The sequence below is a fragment of the Kogia breviceps genome, chromosome 8 (assembly GCF_026419965.1).
Source record: "Kogia breviceps isolate mKogBre1 chromosome 8, mKogBre1 haplotype 1, whole genome shotgun sequence".
In the NCBI taxonomy this organism is placed as follows: domain Eukaryota; kingdom Metazoa; phylum Chordata; class Mammalia; order Artiodactyla; family Physeteridae; genus Kogia; species Kogia breviceps.
This window is the reverse complement of record NC_081317.1, coordinates 20,778,619-20,794,192: the sequence shown is the minus strand read 5'-3', so window position 1 is coordinate 20,794,192 and position 15,574 is coordinate 20,778,619. Positions and strand designations below refer to the sequence as shown.

Below are 15,574 nucleotides of genomic sequence, written 5' to 3'. Positions count from 1 at the left end.
TTTTTGTTTTTTTTTCCAGCCATGCTGAGTGGCTTCTGGGATCTTAGTTCTCCAACCAGGGATAGAATCTGGGCCCATGGCAGTGAAAGCACCGAGTCCTAACCACTGGATGCTGGGGAATTCCCCAAAGTTCCTTGCTTTTAAGTCGCCCAGGATGCCTGACTGTATATCTTCCTCTCTGACTCATCCTTGTCTCTCCCAAGTTTAGTGCCCGTGCCAGGCACATTTGAATCCCCTCACCTAGGCGGCTTCACTTTCCCTGCTCCTGTGTACTGCAGCCATGGCCAAAAGGTCTGGGTGACAGACGGCTAAGTGCCTTCAGCACTTTGGAAGCCCTGAAGGGGTTGGCTCCCTCAGGCTTGGCCTTGCCCGAGGTGTTTCTGGGTCAGCTCCTGCCCATAAGGTCTGGGTATAAAACTTGCGTGGTTGGTAGAGATTGACCTTGATGGTTACATTTGGGATCAGAGGCCCCAGCACACAAAATGTACAAGGCCTCACTTGTTTTGGGAAAGCATTTGGCAGGTGGGTGTGTGACTCAGCTTTGGGCATGTTGACCGCCCCCCCCCCTCCTCCCGGGCACCATCACAGTCCAGTGGAACTTCTGTGTTAGGAGAGAAGCCAGCTTTGTGCTTTGGGTACCAGGGTGATCATTTCCCATTACCTTCTTATAATATTGTGTATTTTCTTTCTACCTGTGTACGGCGGATGAAACTCACCAAAGCAAAGTGAAAGTTGTGAAATTCAGGGGACCTAGTTCCGTTTTGAGAAAGCCTTCTAAACTTCCTTAAGAAAAACTAGAAATAGCCTGCTGTATATTTCTTCTTTATATTTCATGGTTTTTGACAGGCATAAACAACTTTCTTTCTACTTCCCCAGAATTACCCAATTTTAATTCTTTATTTTTGGTTATCTGCTATCTGGGGGTTGCATGGACAAGTCTCCAGTTGATTTATAAAGTGGGCCAGTAGTCTTATTGCAATGAATTCTCTGGTTAATGGAGATAGGCATCATCAAAACGTCACGGTTAATGGAACAGTTCATGTGATATGGAAAACCCTCTTTTCTAGTTTCAACATGGGACATAGGAGAATAACAGCACAATACCAAATACTGCTGTACACTTGCAAAATCTGCACACATTTTCACTTTTGGATGGGTAACTCCTAAAAGGAGCCAAAGACATATGACTGAATCACAGCGTTTCTTCTTCCTGTTTGTAAACCCAGGCAAGTGTTTCCCCCACAAGTCACTGTTTGGCTTGGATGGGTTTAAAAATTTGGGTCAGGATAGCACTTTTCAGAATTCTTTCTTACATCTGGAAACCCAAGGCTGTGCCTACAAATAAATGCCTCCAGAGGAGGGAGTGTGTCCATGGCATTTTAAGGCAGTAATCTGGCCTCTCACAAATGTGTGAGCATAGGGGCATGAGGTACCCGTTACACATACAAAGCTCCCGTGTATGCAATCCCCTTCCAGGTACCAGCAGATGTGGAGAAATGTCAGGATCGGATGGAGTGTTTCAATGCTGATCTGAAAGCCGACATGGAGAGGTGGCAGAGCAGCAAGAGGCAGGACTTCCGGCAGCTGCTCATGGGAATGGCCGACAAGAACATCCAGTATTACGAGAAGGTAATGAGCAGGCTGACAAGATGACAGTCCTCTCCTTAGGAAAGCGTTTCTGATAGCCAGAGCCTCTGGTCAGGGCCTGCCAGAAGTCCAGAAGGGTCCTGCTGGGCCCATCTCCTTCCCTTAATTTATGTGTTTAGTCTTAGCAACCCCTGTGTGTCCTCACCCTGCTGTGCTAGATGTGGTGCTGGGTTTGGAAGCCGGGGGGTGGGGCGGGGGGGCCCTGGGTGCCCACAGGGGTTTCACTTGCACACCCTGCTGACGGAAGCAGCAGTTTTATCCTCCAAGCCCTTTAGTTCTTCCAGCGGCTCCTTCCCAGTCAGTGACGCCTGCAGCGCAGGGATGTCCCCAGTTGATAGAGGCTTCGGGGTTCCTTTAAGCTGTTCTGTGGTTCTTCACACAGGGGTTCTTCCCTTCCTTGTGCCGAGGGTCCCTTTGGTCATCCGGTGAAGCCTAGAGACCCCTTATCAAAATACTGTTTGTTTTTTAAAAACAGACTTTGAAATACTGTTTTTAAGTATCTAAAACAAAGGGATGTAGGATTACCAAAGAAAACAATTAGAAACAGTTTTCTTGCTGAGTCCCCTTAACCTGTGGACTTCAAGGTAAGCACCCCGCCCGGCTCGCTCGCTCGCTCGCTCGCTCGCTCTCTCTCTCTCTCTCTCTCTCTCTCTCTCACACACACACACACACACACAGCTGTCATCAAGCTGCAGCTGAGAATGCTCAATCAGAGTTTGCTCCTAGCACATCTAACCCTAGATCATTTCTGCTAACGAATTCTAATATTCCTTAAAGCTTAAAGTTATCGCTGAAGAATGGCCCAGTGGTAATTCAACAAGGAACCTGTAGACTTAAAATCAAGCTGAACAAGCATTAACTCAGCTACTCCCATCACAATTCTAGAAACCTGTCCTCATCTCAAACTAGAAGAATCCATCTTTTTCAGACCAGCTTTGCTGGTCTGGCTGCTGTGCAGAGGCAGTGTGTCTGCATCTCAATTGGGAGGAGGGTTAAGGAAGAAAGTCATGGAATGGCCCTTACTTGCCAGGTCTTAGTAAGGGCTGTTTCATAGGGAAGGGGGAAGGTGGCATACACCTTTCCTCAGTACCTTTCTCTTGGGACCCCCACTGTGTGTCCACATTGGCACTCGGCTGGATGCTTTGCATATGTGATCTCGTTAAATTGAAATTTAACCCTCACCATGACACTGTGAAGTGGGTTTTAGGGGCTTTCAATTGAAAGCTGAAGAAATGGAAGCTCAGCAAGGTTTTAAAACTCTACCCAAGGTCACTCACCTTATGAATGACTGAACTAGGATCGGACTTGGCTCTCCTGGTCCACAGGTCTGAGAATTACCACACACTGTCAGTGAGGGGGACAGAGACCACGGATCTTTGGGGACAGTCCTGACTGCCCAAAGGTGGAAACATCATTCCATGTGCAGCCAAGGCCTCATTCCTCTACTGACTGTGCTCTTAGACAGGGTGCCTCTCTGTGCCTTTGTTTCTTTTTTTTTTTTTTTGCGGTACGCGGGCCTCTCACTGTTGTGGCCTCTCCCGTTGCGGAGCACAGGCTCCGGACGCGCAGGCTCAGCGGCCATGGCTCACGGGCCCAGCCGCTCCGCGGCACGTGGGATCTTCCCGGACCGGGGCACGAACCCGTGTCCCCTGCATCAGCAGGCGGACTCTCAACCACTGCGCCACCAGGGAAGCCCCCTGTGCCTTTGTTTCTTCATCTGCAAAATGGGAGTGATCCTTATCCATTGAATGACGGTGAAGAAATAATGAAATGATACCTGAGAACCTCTAATGTGCCTGGCAAATTGTGGATACTCAGTGAATGGTGCTTCCTTCCCTCATGCCCTCACTCTAGCCCCGCTTCCCCCTGCGCCAGTGCTGACTCAGTTGGATGTTCATTCCTCCTCTCGGTGATTAATTCCAGTGTTCCCAAGGCCCGGGTCCCAGGACTCAAACCCAGGGCCTTTATCCACGTCTTGCCACTATACTGCAAACAGGGCCACTGTCTTGGGGCCTCGTCTTGGCTCCTACTTATATTTAAGAAGTGCTTTTTGTGTACTGTCTGTGTACAAGGGACCAGGTACACATTGGTAAACAAAGTGGCAGGACTCCTGCCATTAAGGAGCCGTCTGTCTAGTGGAGGATAGACGTTAATCCAAGAATCCCACCTCTTCAGAGAGATACGTGCCCTACAGGAAAAGAACAGGAAACTGGGAGGAAAGACCTAGGGGGCATCATTCAGATCAGGATGGAAGGGAGCAAGTAGAGTGGGCAGGAAAGGCCAATCTGAGGAAGTAACATTTAACCTGAGTCTCGGAGACAAAGAACAAGTATTCCAGGCAAAGGGAGCAACGTATTTAAGGGTCCTCGGATGGGAAAAAGCTTGAGTGTTTGTCCAGTAGCTAACTTTGTGAAGAAAGCTGGTATTTATTTGGGTCTGTGGTCAAGGGGACCTTTTGCTTCCTTTGTAGTTTTTGAAGTTTTTTACAATGAAAATGTTTCCATGTAATAGTTGTATAATGAAATACATTTTTAAAATGCTAAAAAGAAAAGAAAGAAAGAAAAAGCAAGCTGGTGTGGCCTTGGTTCCCATCATTGACATAGAAGAACCTTCCAGATCAGAGATGATGGCCGAGGGAGAGAACAGGACCCAGGATGCCATGGACCCCACACTGGGTTTCTTGCTGACAGCAAGCTCCTTGAGGTTCCCCGGGCTTCCTTCTGTAGGGCAGGGTCTGAGTCCAGCTTCTTCTCCAACCTCAGAGTCACCAAGGGAGGAAGCAAGGAGCCATTTCACCACTCCCTTCACCCGGCTTGATCTAGGGATGCGTCTCTCCTCCCCCGTCCTCAGGTCTCCTCCCCAAATGACTTAACACAAAGCCTTGCTTCACCCTTGGGCTGCTCCTAAGAAAGGCCTTATGTAGTTGTCTCTCCTCTTTATGCAAGAGACTGCTCAAAGGGAGGGTCATTTCTGCTGAGCAGCATGCTCTCAGAGAAGAGGGCCAGCGTCTTCCAAGTTCTTGGCTCTTCTGAAGGGTCTGGAATGAAAGGCATATGTGTGGTGGAAAGAACATCCACTTTGGAATCACGAGCTCTGCCACTTATGAGCTGTGTGTCTTGGGAAAGTTTTTTTTTAACCTCTCTGGGTCTCATTTTCCCCACCTGTGAAATGTGTGTTTGTGTAATAAATAATAAGAATTCTCCTTCCTAGAGTTGTTCCGAGGACTAGTGACAATGAATGTAAAATACATAACAGTGTCTGGACGTGATAAAACTCAATAAATAGAGTTCCCTCTCCCCGTTTTCCTTTATGGGAGATCCAGGAGTGGCCCACACAAAGCAGATCTGAGGTGGCTGAAGAAGAGCGGGTTTTCTGTCCCCTGTGGGTCAGGTGGCTGGCCCATTCCAAGATAATTTATACGCTCCCGCAGGCACCACCCACACCTGCAGCAGTGTCTCCATCCTGGCTGAGAACCTAGGGCCTCACCAAGGGTTTGCAGCCTGCCCTCTCTTCTGCTTTTGGAATGGAGGGAATTTCTTTCAGTGAATGCATTTCCACTCACTGACACGAGCTTTATGGACAGTGCATTTAGGCCTCATAGAGACGCTGAAGTCTTTCGTAGAGACGGGGTCAGGGGGAGATGTAGTCAAACACCTGTTGCCTCCCTTCTTTCTGCTAGCTCTGGATAATACATGCAGGTGTCATTAGACAAAGGTGACCCCGCAGGATTGATAGTGTGTGAGGGGATAGATCAAAGCAGAATGAAGCGGCTGACCCTGAAATCTGAAACTCCATGCTGATGCTGTGTGTGTGTGTGTGTGTTGTCGTTGCAGTGCCTCATGGCTTGGGAGTCGATTATCCCACTACTGCAGGAGAAGCAAGAGGCCAAGTAAGCTCCTTCTTGGGACAGAGACTCTCCTACCTGTGCAGGGGATGGCGCCCACACCGGAATGTCCCTGCAGTGCTAGAGAGGTAGCACCAAGAAAACAACCACAGAAACATCTCTCTTTTGTGTATTTCTTTCCCTTACCCCCACCTTTGTCCGACAGTTGTTTTCAATGAGTATTTATTCCTTGGTGGCGTCTGTAAGGCCGTCACCATCTCTCAGCAGAAGAAGCATACCTCCGTGGTGTGAAGGAACCTGTTTGGTGGGACACTACGAAGATTTGAAACTGAGGGACAAGACAGCCCTCAGCTGACATTCTGACATCTCGTTACAGTCCCCTCTTTGGGGACAGCGGAGTTGCCTGCCATGGAAGAGAAGCCGGGTCCTGCTTTGCAAGGCCGTGAGGAAGGCATGAACAGAAGGCAGCTCCTGCTTTCCGTGGGCGCACGGTGGCTCTGGAATTGACCTCCATGGGCCTTGACTCGTCTCGGCTTAGCAGGAGGTGTCGGCGCCTCTGTGGGAAGCCCTTAATGTACAGTGTAGCTCTGAGCGTGGCCTGCTGCCTGCCTGTCATGAGTGACACCTGCGTTATGGTTTCCGGTTCGCGTAGGACCGTTTAATCAGTGTCTAGGTGCATCCATGCTAGAGCAAGCAAGCTAGCATCCTTGTCCTTGATGTGATGCCTTGGGAAGCTGAGGGGGCAGTGCTCCCCGAACTTGTTTCTGACACTAAAATGTAGTAGATTGGAAACTGTTTTGTGTAAAACGAAAAAAAAAGGTGCATTTTTCTCTGTGACGTTCTTCAATGTTCTTTTGCTTGTTAAATGTCATCAGGGTAGAGAGTTAGGCCTGTTAGGGGTCATCTGTTGTCTTGAAGTCGGAGTAGCTCCGAGGTGTTGAGGTCAGCGGGCATAGTACCAAGCCCCACCTCCCATGTCTGCTTTGTGCAATTTGCCTTTACCTCACCAAAAACTCCTAGTTTAATGTCTCCTGCTGTGTGCGCTGAATGTTTGGGCAACCTTTTGGGGGAGAGGCTGGCATATTCTTATGATACAGTCAAGATGTGTAAACTCAGTCTGAATGCTCTACGTGAAGTGCTTTAACCTTACTCTTTCCTAGTCAGGAAGAAGAGGGCCTCGAAGATGCCAAGGGTGACAGCGAACTCTTCGCTACTAGTTAAACTGAAACCTCCTCAGTTTACAGCCACGTTCCTGGGGATGGCTGCAGCTAAAGTCTTCATTTCAAACTATTAGCAGTTTTCCTTTTCAAGTGTGTCAACACAAAAGAGACAGACAAAGAGGATCTCTCTTCCAGCTCGTGTTTTTCCCCTCATGAAGTAAAACTACCTATGTCGTGTTTGTGTTCTCTCGTCTGTGGCTCATCTCTATAAAATGACAAATCTGAGCCTCAAATAAGTGGTAGTATTTTTTTTAATGAAACAGCTGTGCTGAGACACTGCTGCGTTTGCAAGTGAACCTGCAGATACTGGTCGACGTGCAGACTGCTGAGGTCACTGCATTCCGCTTCTAGCTGCAGATCTTGGGGCAGCCACGGCTGTGATGCTGGTGGGGCAGCCGTTGGACAGCCCAGGACAGTTGGGTTCTGCTTCATCATGTTTGAAAAAGCCGCAGTTTAAGTGGTAATTTGTGTATCAGTTGGTACTTGTGCACACTGTTAGACCCCATTTGTGCCATTCTAAAATCCTTTGATGTGAATTTTCTGTTTGGTACAGTTAGAGATGATGCATTGAAGCAGAAGAGTAAGAACAGTCCATAGACCCCGAGTGGTGAGTCAGTGTTTCATTCTACCTCTAAACCATCCTGTTGGTGTGGGTGTCGATGTCCAGGTCCAGCGTGACAGCTTGCTGGTAGAATCGGGGCATGTATGTGATAGTGGGTTGATGGCCTTCTATGGATATTTGGCAGAAAACACTAGACTGACCCAGAGGCGAATGCTTATCTTTGGGAACATGTGAAGTCTTGCCTGGTGGGACATATGCTTTAAAAACGTTGTCCAGTGTGACAAATGCTTGGAAAGAACTGTGGAAGGAGTTACAGGAAGACTAGACTCTAGTCTGCTGCTAGTTGCCAAAGCCCAGACACATTCCTGTGGAAGGGTTAGATGGGCAAGAAGGCAGCCCTACCAGAAAAAAAACCCCAACACATCAGGTTCCTTGCTAGGACATACGGGGAGGGGGGTGGGGTACACAGTCATCTCCTTACATTATTGGAGGCAGAAGACTGGTTCTGAAGGGATGCAGGCATCTTGGGCTTTCATCTTTCCCTGTCTGTTTGGTCGCCCTGTGGTGTGCCTGTGCTTTCAGACTTCCAGAGAGAGCTGGAACGAGGCAAACCGACCTCCAGCGCGCCATTGATAGCAGAGCTTGGAGGACCAGGGTATCTTGCAGCCTTCCTTGGAGAAATGGTCTTTCCAGAAAAGGGACCTTTGTCCCTTACTTCTGGCTGGCATCTGATGAGGTGAGGAGGCTGGCCCAGAGGGCAAGGGACAGTAGGCAGTGGAGGAGGCCCTCCAGCCCTTCCCACCCCCGCGGCTCCCTCGGGCCCCCGAGGGTCAGCAGCCCCAAGCGTTCACCTCTCCATCTCCATCAGCACGAAGGTGATTCCCTGTGAGAAGTGTAACCCAGAGACTTCTGTGCCAAAGACTGCCTCGTAGAGGCTTCATCACCCCATCCTTCTTGGCTCCACAAAAGTCGGGGTGCTGAGACCACTGACTCCTCTCTTGTATTTGTTTTCCAAGAGGTTTTTGCTTGAGGATGTGTCTTGCCTCAGGCAGACACACGTGGACAGGTTGAGACTTGAGCACGTGGCAGTGGGAGTGGAAGGTCATCCCTGTCAACTGTCCCTGGGCCTGGGAAGTGAAAGGTTCAGTTCACCTGGGTTAGAAATCCAGGCTAGGGCAGAAGAGAGAGTTCCTAGAAACTGAGCAGATGTTAAAGACGCAGATGCGGTTGAAGAGAGCCGTTGCGACTTGCAGCAGATATGGACACTGCTCGTCCTTACCACATGCTGGATCTCCAGGAAGCCTCTAGGCCGCTCTGCTCAAAGCAAGGAACCACTGCTCCTCCTCGAGCCAGGTTTGGGGTTGGATTTTATCGTTTTGTAAGACTTAACGATGATTCCTGGTGACCTCAGTGTGACCTAAGTGTGTCCTCATGCCAAATTTCAGCCACACCCGGAGTGTGTCCTTCATGTTATTGACTTGAATGTGTTTTCTCAGCGGCTGTCCACACGAGGGAATTAAATGCACACCTGCTGCTCGTTTCTTGGGAGGCTGCCATTTGCGTTGGGACGATGGGCTGTTCCCTTTAGAGAAGGGCACGATGCCGTGTGGCAGCGCGCACGTGGACTTTCTCTTGGGACGGTATCAGCCCAGGAGGCACCCAGACGTTGTGTGACTTGGCCCTGCTGTTGATGGCGTTGAAATCACGGGCACCTGGCTCTGTTTTGATGCCATTCGTGGGGACCACACAAGAGTCATCCACTGCCCTGTGTCCTGAGCTGGTGAGAGTGGAGGGAGAGCCACAGGGCCAGGGCAGCCTGTCTTCTGAGCAGGAACGGCCCCTTAGAGCAGCCAGAGTGGAGCCCCGTTTTAACCCATCCCAAGACCCAACGCAGGTCTGCCTGTTGTCCGGGTACGGCACACCAGTCCTGGTCCCCACCTTCCCAGACACCCACTTTCAAGGTCTGTGGCAACTGGGTAATCTCATCCGAAGGAAGGCTGGGGTAGCACTGCTTTGGCCATCCCTATCTGCAAAATTGTTTTGAGAATTGGGGTGTACCTTCTCACTTGCAGAAATCCTCCGTGTGCCACCAGATTGAACACGCCCGCCCTCTCACTTACTGTGTTTCCTCTATTCAGATGACATTTCCCTCAAATTGACCTGCCATCCCCCGGGCCAGACCTACAGATTGAGCTGGGTGTGTCGGGAGTTGTTCGCCTCTTTGTGGTTGGTTAATTCAGTGAATAAACCAGGAACCTGATTTTTCATCAACCCACCCAATAGGTGGTTTTGCTTTCTGTATTAAGGATATCTGGTCTCTCCATGGTTGCACAGATCAGAGCACGTGCAGGGCTGTCTACGTTAGAAAAGGTTTGGGGTGGGGAGCAGTCCCAGGGAGTGTGACTGTTTTTTCTTAATCACATGTCTTCGAAGTGCTCCCTGGGTGTGACTGTCTGACCCCTTCTGTGTGGCAAAAGAAATATGTTACCAAGGTAGTTTTTTACTACTGTAGATAGTCTGTAAATAAGTGCTTTGAAAAAATAACGTTAACAAACCAGTAAGATATTTGTCTCATTCGTAAACATTTTGTGTATTTAGCACTTGCAAGTCAACAAATGCAGACTTTTAGAAATGCCACAGACTGTTAAAAGCCTGACTCTACTTTTTGAGAAGTTGTCAACACCTGCTAATATGCCTTATTCTTCACCTACTGTTTTTTAGATTCTGGATAGAAAGAGTTTTTAGAGATGTAATCAGTTGTTCAGTTTAAATACTTGAGGCCTAACATAACCAGTCTTTGTTCCTCTTAAAGAAACAAGCGAGTAAGTGAGGTTCATAATTAGGGCTGCCTTTCGGGAGGAGAAAGCTAAGCACTGCTATTGCCAAATGATATTTTTGATAATGTAAGGAAACGCAGGGACCACAAAACCTTTTTTTTTGGTTGTCGTTGTTGTTTTAAAGTGTGAAAGATTAATTTAGTGCCTTTTGGCACATTTTTGATATTATGGTATCAGCATCGACAAATCACTTAGATACAGAGAACTCTATAGATTATGACAATATTAAATGTTTACCCTGATTCTGTAGAACAGCTTCTTAAAAGATACCGTGGGGGCCTCAGCGCAGCATATTTTACATAGAAATTCTCCGCAGGTTGACATGCCAAAAACAGGAAACGTGCTGTTGACTCACGTAATTTAGTCCTTTGTCTAGAGCTTTTACTATTAAAACCAGTGATTGGGTACAGCACGTGCGCCTCTCTGGGCGGCGCTGCCCTCTCACCAGGTGATTCTGGGCGCCCTGTAGGCCAGGTGTGAGCAGGTAACACCTGCCAGCTCCCCTGTGTGACAGGCTGGCTCACAGTCTCAGACCGTCCCTCCAGTCACAAATGGTACTCGTAGGAGGGAAGGGTGATTGGTTTTTCCCCAGTGGGGAAGTGGGGAGGGGAAAGTACATTGCAAACAAAAATGTGACTCATTGGGATAAAACAAGGCCCGTGTCAGCTGGGCCCCCATCGAATAACAAACCAGCAGTTCTTAGCAGTCAGCACCGTTCTCCTGGGCACCCCTGAGGTTTTGGTCCTGTCCTATAGCACCCTGTCCGTTGTACTCTTGTACCTGTTCCCTTGATGTCTATGTGTCGGGAATGCGTTCAGACATGATGTACATCTGATATATTCCTGTGAAATAAACTGCCAGCAAACTTTCTAACTTGTATTTTAACTGTTGGAAAAACAAACAAGCAAAAAAAACCTTTTGCTTAGGTCATGTCCAAATTATGGACTGTTTATTATTTTAGAAATCATTCTTTACATTTAAAATTTTAAAAGAAAAACCCTGAGGTATTGATCAAGTCCTCCATGTAAATGTGTTATCTTCTTTCCATGCTGCTGTTAAGCCAAATAAAAAGCTGTGGGGAAAAAAAATGTGCTTGGGAATGCGTGTTGTAGATGAGAAGGCAACTTATTTACAGATCAAAGTCTTTGTTTCATGAAGCTACCAAACTTTAAAAAGAACGTCACCTTTTTTTTTTCCTTTGTTGTGGAACCCAGAGACTATAAAGAGAAAAGAGTTCTTGTTGCATTTTTGATGCTGGCATGAGGATTTTGTCCACTTTTTTTTTCATATATCTGTGTATAAAAAATTCTGTCCATTGTGTACTATGGGATTAGTGTTACATTTCAAGGTAAACAAAAGAATTTGTATTGCTTGATAAACTATTAGCTTGTAAATTTAAAACAGGTTTCTTTACCTCAATTAACTTAAAGTAATGGACCAATAAACCTATAAAAGATGCTTTCTTTACCTTGAGTCACGTTCCATTTGTACGGCTTTATAGGACAGGAAAACATGTGTGCCTCTTGTTTTGTTTTCTTATTTTCTCTGAAGAGGTATCCATTTGCTTACAAGAATCAGGATATGCATAGCGACAGGGGAAAAAACCTATAATTTAACTGTCTTTATTCTTCATTTCTTTTTGGACTTATCCTCAGTTTGCCCTCTCCTACATCTACAATCTGAGGACGTGAAGAAACCACCCAGTGTCCATCTGTACCGTGCTTGGCAGGAAGGCTGGCAGCCAGCCCAGGTAATTACATGAAGGATTTCTTCCTGTTCTGTCCCGTAGCGAAGCACAATGTCATATTCTGAGTCAGAGCCAGTCATTTCCTGATACTTTTTTTTTGTTTTTGATTCCTGTGTTTTTAAAAAATCTGTAAAGAAAGAAGAAATGTCTGTAGCTCATTAGAGCGTTCAAGTGTGTTGTAAATTAGAGACCAGAATGCTCAGTTAAGCTTACCTAATGATGGCAGTGCACTGGAAATGGACTTAAACTGGTGCTAAACTTGGCTTACTGATAGTAGACACCATTAATGTTAAGACTTCAGTTATACAAAATGAGGCAGCAAGGTGTGGGATAAGAGATTTGGGATCAAATGTCAACTTTTCTACTTTCTAGGTATGTGGCTTTGGGCAAGTCACATCTCTCTGAAATTCAGTATTATGATCTTTGAAATGAAGACATGCCTTTCCTGAAGGGTTGCCGATAGGACTCGCAATAATGTATACAAAGCACCTAAGTGTCTGCTGGGCCCTCATTATGTGATAACCCTTATGGAAAGACTTGTCCTATTGTTCAAATATGGCCAACTTAAATATCAAGGATGTTCCCATAACAGTCCTTCCAGTGTGCTTTGCCAGTTGAAAATTTAAAAGGGAGATATATCATTTTTTAAACTGTTTTCCTTTTAAGAAGATTATGAAAATAGTATGCTGGAGGATTGTAGTCAGACTGAAGGTCTGGGGGAATAGATGGGACTAGAGCATAAAAAGGAAGTGATAGAAAGGGAGATGGATTTCTGTGGTGAGGGGAAGGGGCCAGAGATTATGTGGAGATTTCCAGCCTGGGAGCTGGGAGGTGATGCCATTTACTGAAATATGAAATCAATCAAGAGAAAAACAGAAGGTGAAGTATAGGCTTTGATGGTGGGGTAGGAGAAGAATTTGGTTTGGACTTACGTTTGAGGAAGCCCAGGGGGAGGTGTTGACTAGATTGTTGGAAAGAGAGTTCTGGTAGTCTAGATTACGTGGGAAGGGAACCAAGGGCAGGGCTTTGGGGGCCTCAAGAATTAAGGATGCAGGGAGAGGAGGAGGGGGACTCAGCAAAAGTTCGTAAGGAGAAAAGGGCCCATAGATTAGGACAGTGGTTCCTAAGCCTGAGAGCTTGTGAAAACACCAATTTGGGGGCCCCACCCCTAGAGTTTGATTTGGGTAGGGCCTGAGAATTTGCATTTCTAACAGGTTCCCATGGGATGCTGATGATGCTGATCCAGGAACCACACTTTGAGAACTAATGGGTTAGAAAATCTGCTAGAAGACCTGGAGGAAGCCGAAAAGGTTTGACACTACTACCCTGGTGACAGGTAGGGTTGAAAAAGAGTCAGTACGAGGGTGTTGAGAGCCCAGCTTAGGTGAAAACCCACAAGTTCATGGCAGGGTCAATGTGGACAAATAAGGAAATTTTTCTAGATGCTGAGAGCAAGTTTTTTAGGACAGGAATGGAGAAGCCAATGATTAGATTCATTTAGGTTGGGGAACTGGTTCAGGGGCTGGGGTTGGGGAGGCCAGGAGTCCAGAGGGATGAGCATATTGGTGAGAGTTTGTCTAGAGAGGTAGAGCATAGCCTTGAACTCATCTTCCCCATCCCACCTTCTCTGCTGAGTTGCCTGTCTCAGCGAGGATCTCTGCCTCCTCAGGAAGGAGATTTGGGCTTGCCTGAACCCCAGATCTGAGTCATTCTTACCTCCCTCTACCTCACCCTTTGCAGTTCATCCATCACCGACTTCTGTTGACCTCTAGCTTGCAAATATTTCTCCAAGTCCACCTAACCTTTCTCCATCCTCCTAGCTTCTTACCCAGTGTCAGTCCACCACCATCCTTCACCTGGATTCATGCAGAGGTCTCTCTGCTTGTCTCTGCAAGTCTTGCTCACTCCTTCCTCCACCAATTCATTCTCAGTGCTGCCGGAGTCCTTGTTCTAAGATAAAGAGGTAAGCATTCCATGTTCTTGCTTAAAACCTTTCAGCACCTATGCCATTACTCTAAAGAGAAATGATTTTTTCTTTTTAAAGAAACTTTTCATTGAAGTAGAGTTGATTTACCATGTTGTTAATTTTCTTCTGTTATATATACTTTTTCATATTCTTTTCCATTATGGTTTGTCACAGGATGTTGAATATAGTTAGCTGTACTGTGCCGTAGGACCTTGTTGTTTATCCATCCTATATAATAGTTTGCCTCTGCTAATCCCAAACTACCATTCCTTCCCTCCCCTGCCTTTCCCTTGGCAACCTCAAGTCTGTTCTCTATATCCATGAGCCTGTTTTTGTTTCATAGATATGTTGATTTGTATTGCATTTTAGATTCCACATATAAGTGATATCATGTGGTATTTGTCTTTCTCTGTCTAACTTCGCTTAGTATGATAATGTCTAGGTCCATCCATGTTGCTGCAAATGGCATTATTTCATGCTTTTCAATGGCTGAGTAGTATTTCATTGTATATATGTATCACATCATCTTTATCCATTCATCTGTCAATGGACATTTAGGTTGTTTCCATGTATGGCTATTGTAGGTAGTGTTGCAGTGAACATTAGGGTGCATATATCTTTTCAAATTATGGTTTTCTCCAGATACATGCCCAGGAGTGGGATTGCAGAATCATATGGTGACTCTCTTTTTAGTTTTTGAGGAACCTCCGTACTGTTCTCCATAGTGGCTGCACCAATTTACATTCCCACCAACAGTGTAAGAGGGTTTCCCCACCCTCTCCAGCATGTGTTATTTGTAGACTTTTAAATGATGGCCATTCTGACTGGCATGAGGTGGTACCTCATTGTAGTTTTGATTTGCATTTCTAAAGAGAAACTTTAAAAAATTTGTTTTACTGTGGTAAAAGTCACATAATATAAAACATACTATTTTACGCATATTTAACTGTACAGGTCAGTGGCACTAAGTACGTTCACATTGTTGTGCAGCTCTCACCATCATCCATCTCCTGAATTTTTCGCCTTCCTAAACTGAAACGCTGTCCCCTTTAAACACTGACTCCCCATTCCGCCTCCCCACCCCACCACCTGCTGGCATACCAGTGTACTTTCTGACTCTATGAATTTGACTACTCTAGGTATAAAGAGACTTTTTAAAGGCTCTGCCTTGATGTTGTTCCTCCTCACTGTTCCAATCTCACCTCTTGATTCCATTGCCCTGGATACCTCTCCCTCCATCCCTCTTTTCTCCCCTCACGTTGATTTTGTATATTTGGGGATATTTTCACCTTGAGGCCTTCCAGCGTGTTCTTTCTGCCTGGAATGTCCCTCAGCATCCCATCTTGGTAGCTCCTTATCTTTCCAGTCTTATGCCACTTCTTCTGAGGAGCCCTCCCTGCGCTCTTGTATCTGGATTATATGCTCCCTTATGTTAGCGTTTATTATAGGATACATCACTGTTGCCTCCTGTTCTGTCTGCTCCACCCATTCGATAATACACTGGTAGGGCAGGAGCTGTCATGTTCTTGCTGTATCTCAGCACCTAGCATGGTGCCGGGACCTTAGTAGATGTGCCATAAAGTTTTGAGCAGTCCCTGCAAGGGATCGGCGATACAACTCTGAGCCCAAATGCTCTGAGATTTAAATGCTAGCTTTTAATCATTTGCAAGCTTTAAGTTTAACCCTAGTCTAAGAATGCTATGTCTGAGTTCTAGTGGGAACCTGACCAAAGAAAGAAAGATTCACACACT

General features: G+C 46.5%; 1 protein-coding gene and 1 long non-coding RNA gene across 3 annotated transcripts in view; both read left to right on the top strand.

Annotated features, from left to right (window-relative positions):
- The window catches only part of SNX30 (sorting nexin family member 30), a 113,869-nt gene extending 102,292 nt beyond the window's left edge, over positions 1-11,577 (top strand). For both annotated transcript variants that reach the window (XM_067040927.1, XM_059071566.2), the window contains 2 exons: positions 1,477-1,629; positions 5,481-11,577. In XM_067040927.1, coding sequence (XP_066897028.1) covers positions 1,477-1,629; positions 5,481-5,540 — 213 coding nt within the window. In that variant the 3' untranslated portion in view covers positions 5,541-11,577. The remainder of the gene's footprint in view (positions 1-1,476; positions 1,630-5,480) is intronic.
- A 139-nt stretch (positions 11,578-11,716) lies between these two features.
- On the top strand, positions 11,717-13,814 carry LOC131761157 (uncharacterized). Its single transcript, XR_009336906.2, has 3 exons — positions 11,717-11,860; positions 13,072-13,167; positions 13,678-13,814. It is a non-coding gene; the product is annotated as an uncharacterized lncRNA (long non-coding RNA).
- Positions 13,815-15,574: the final 1,760 nt, after the last annotated feature.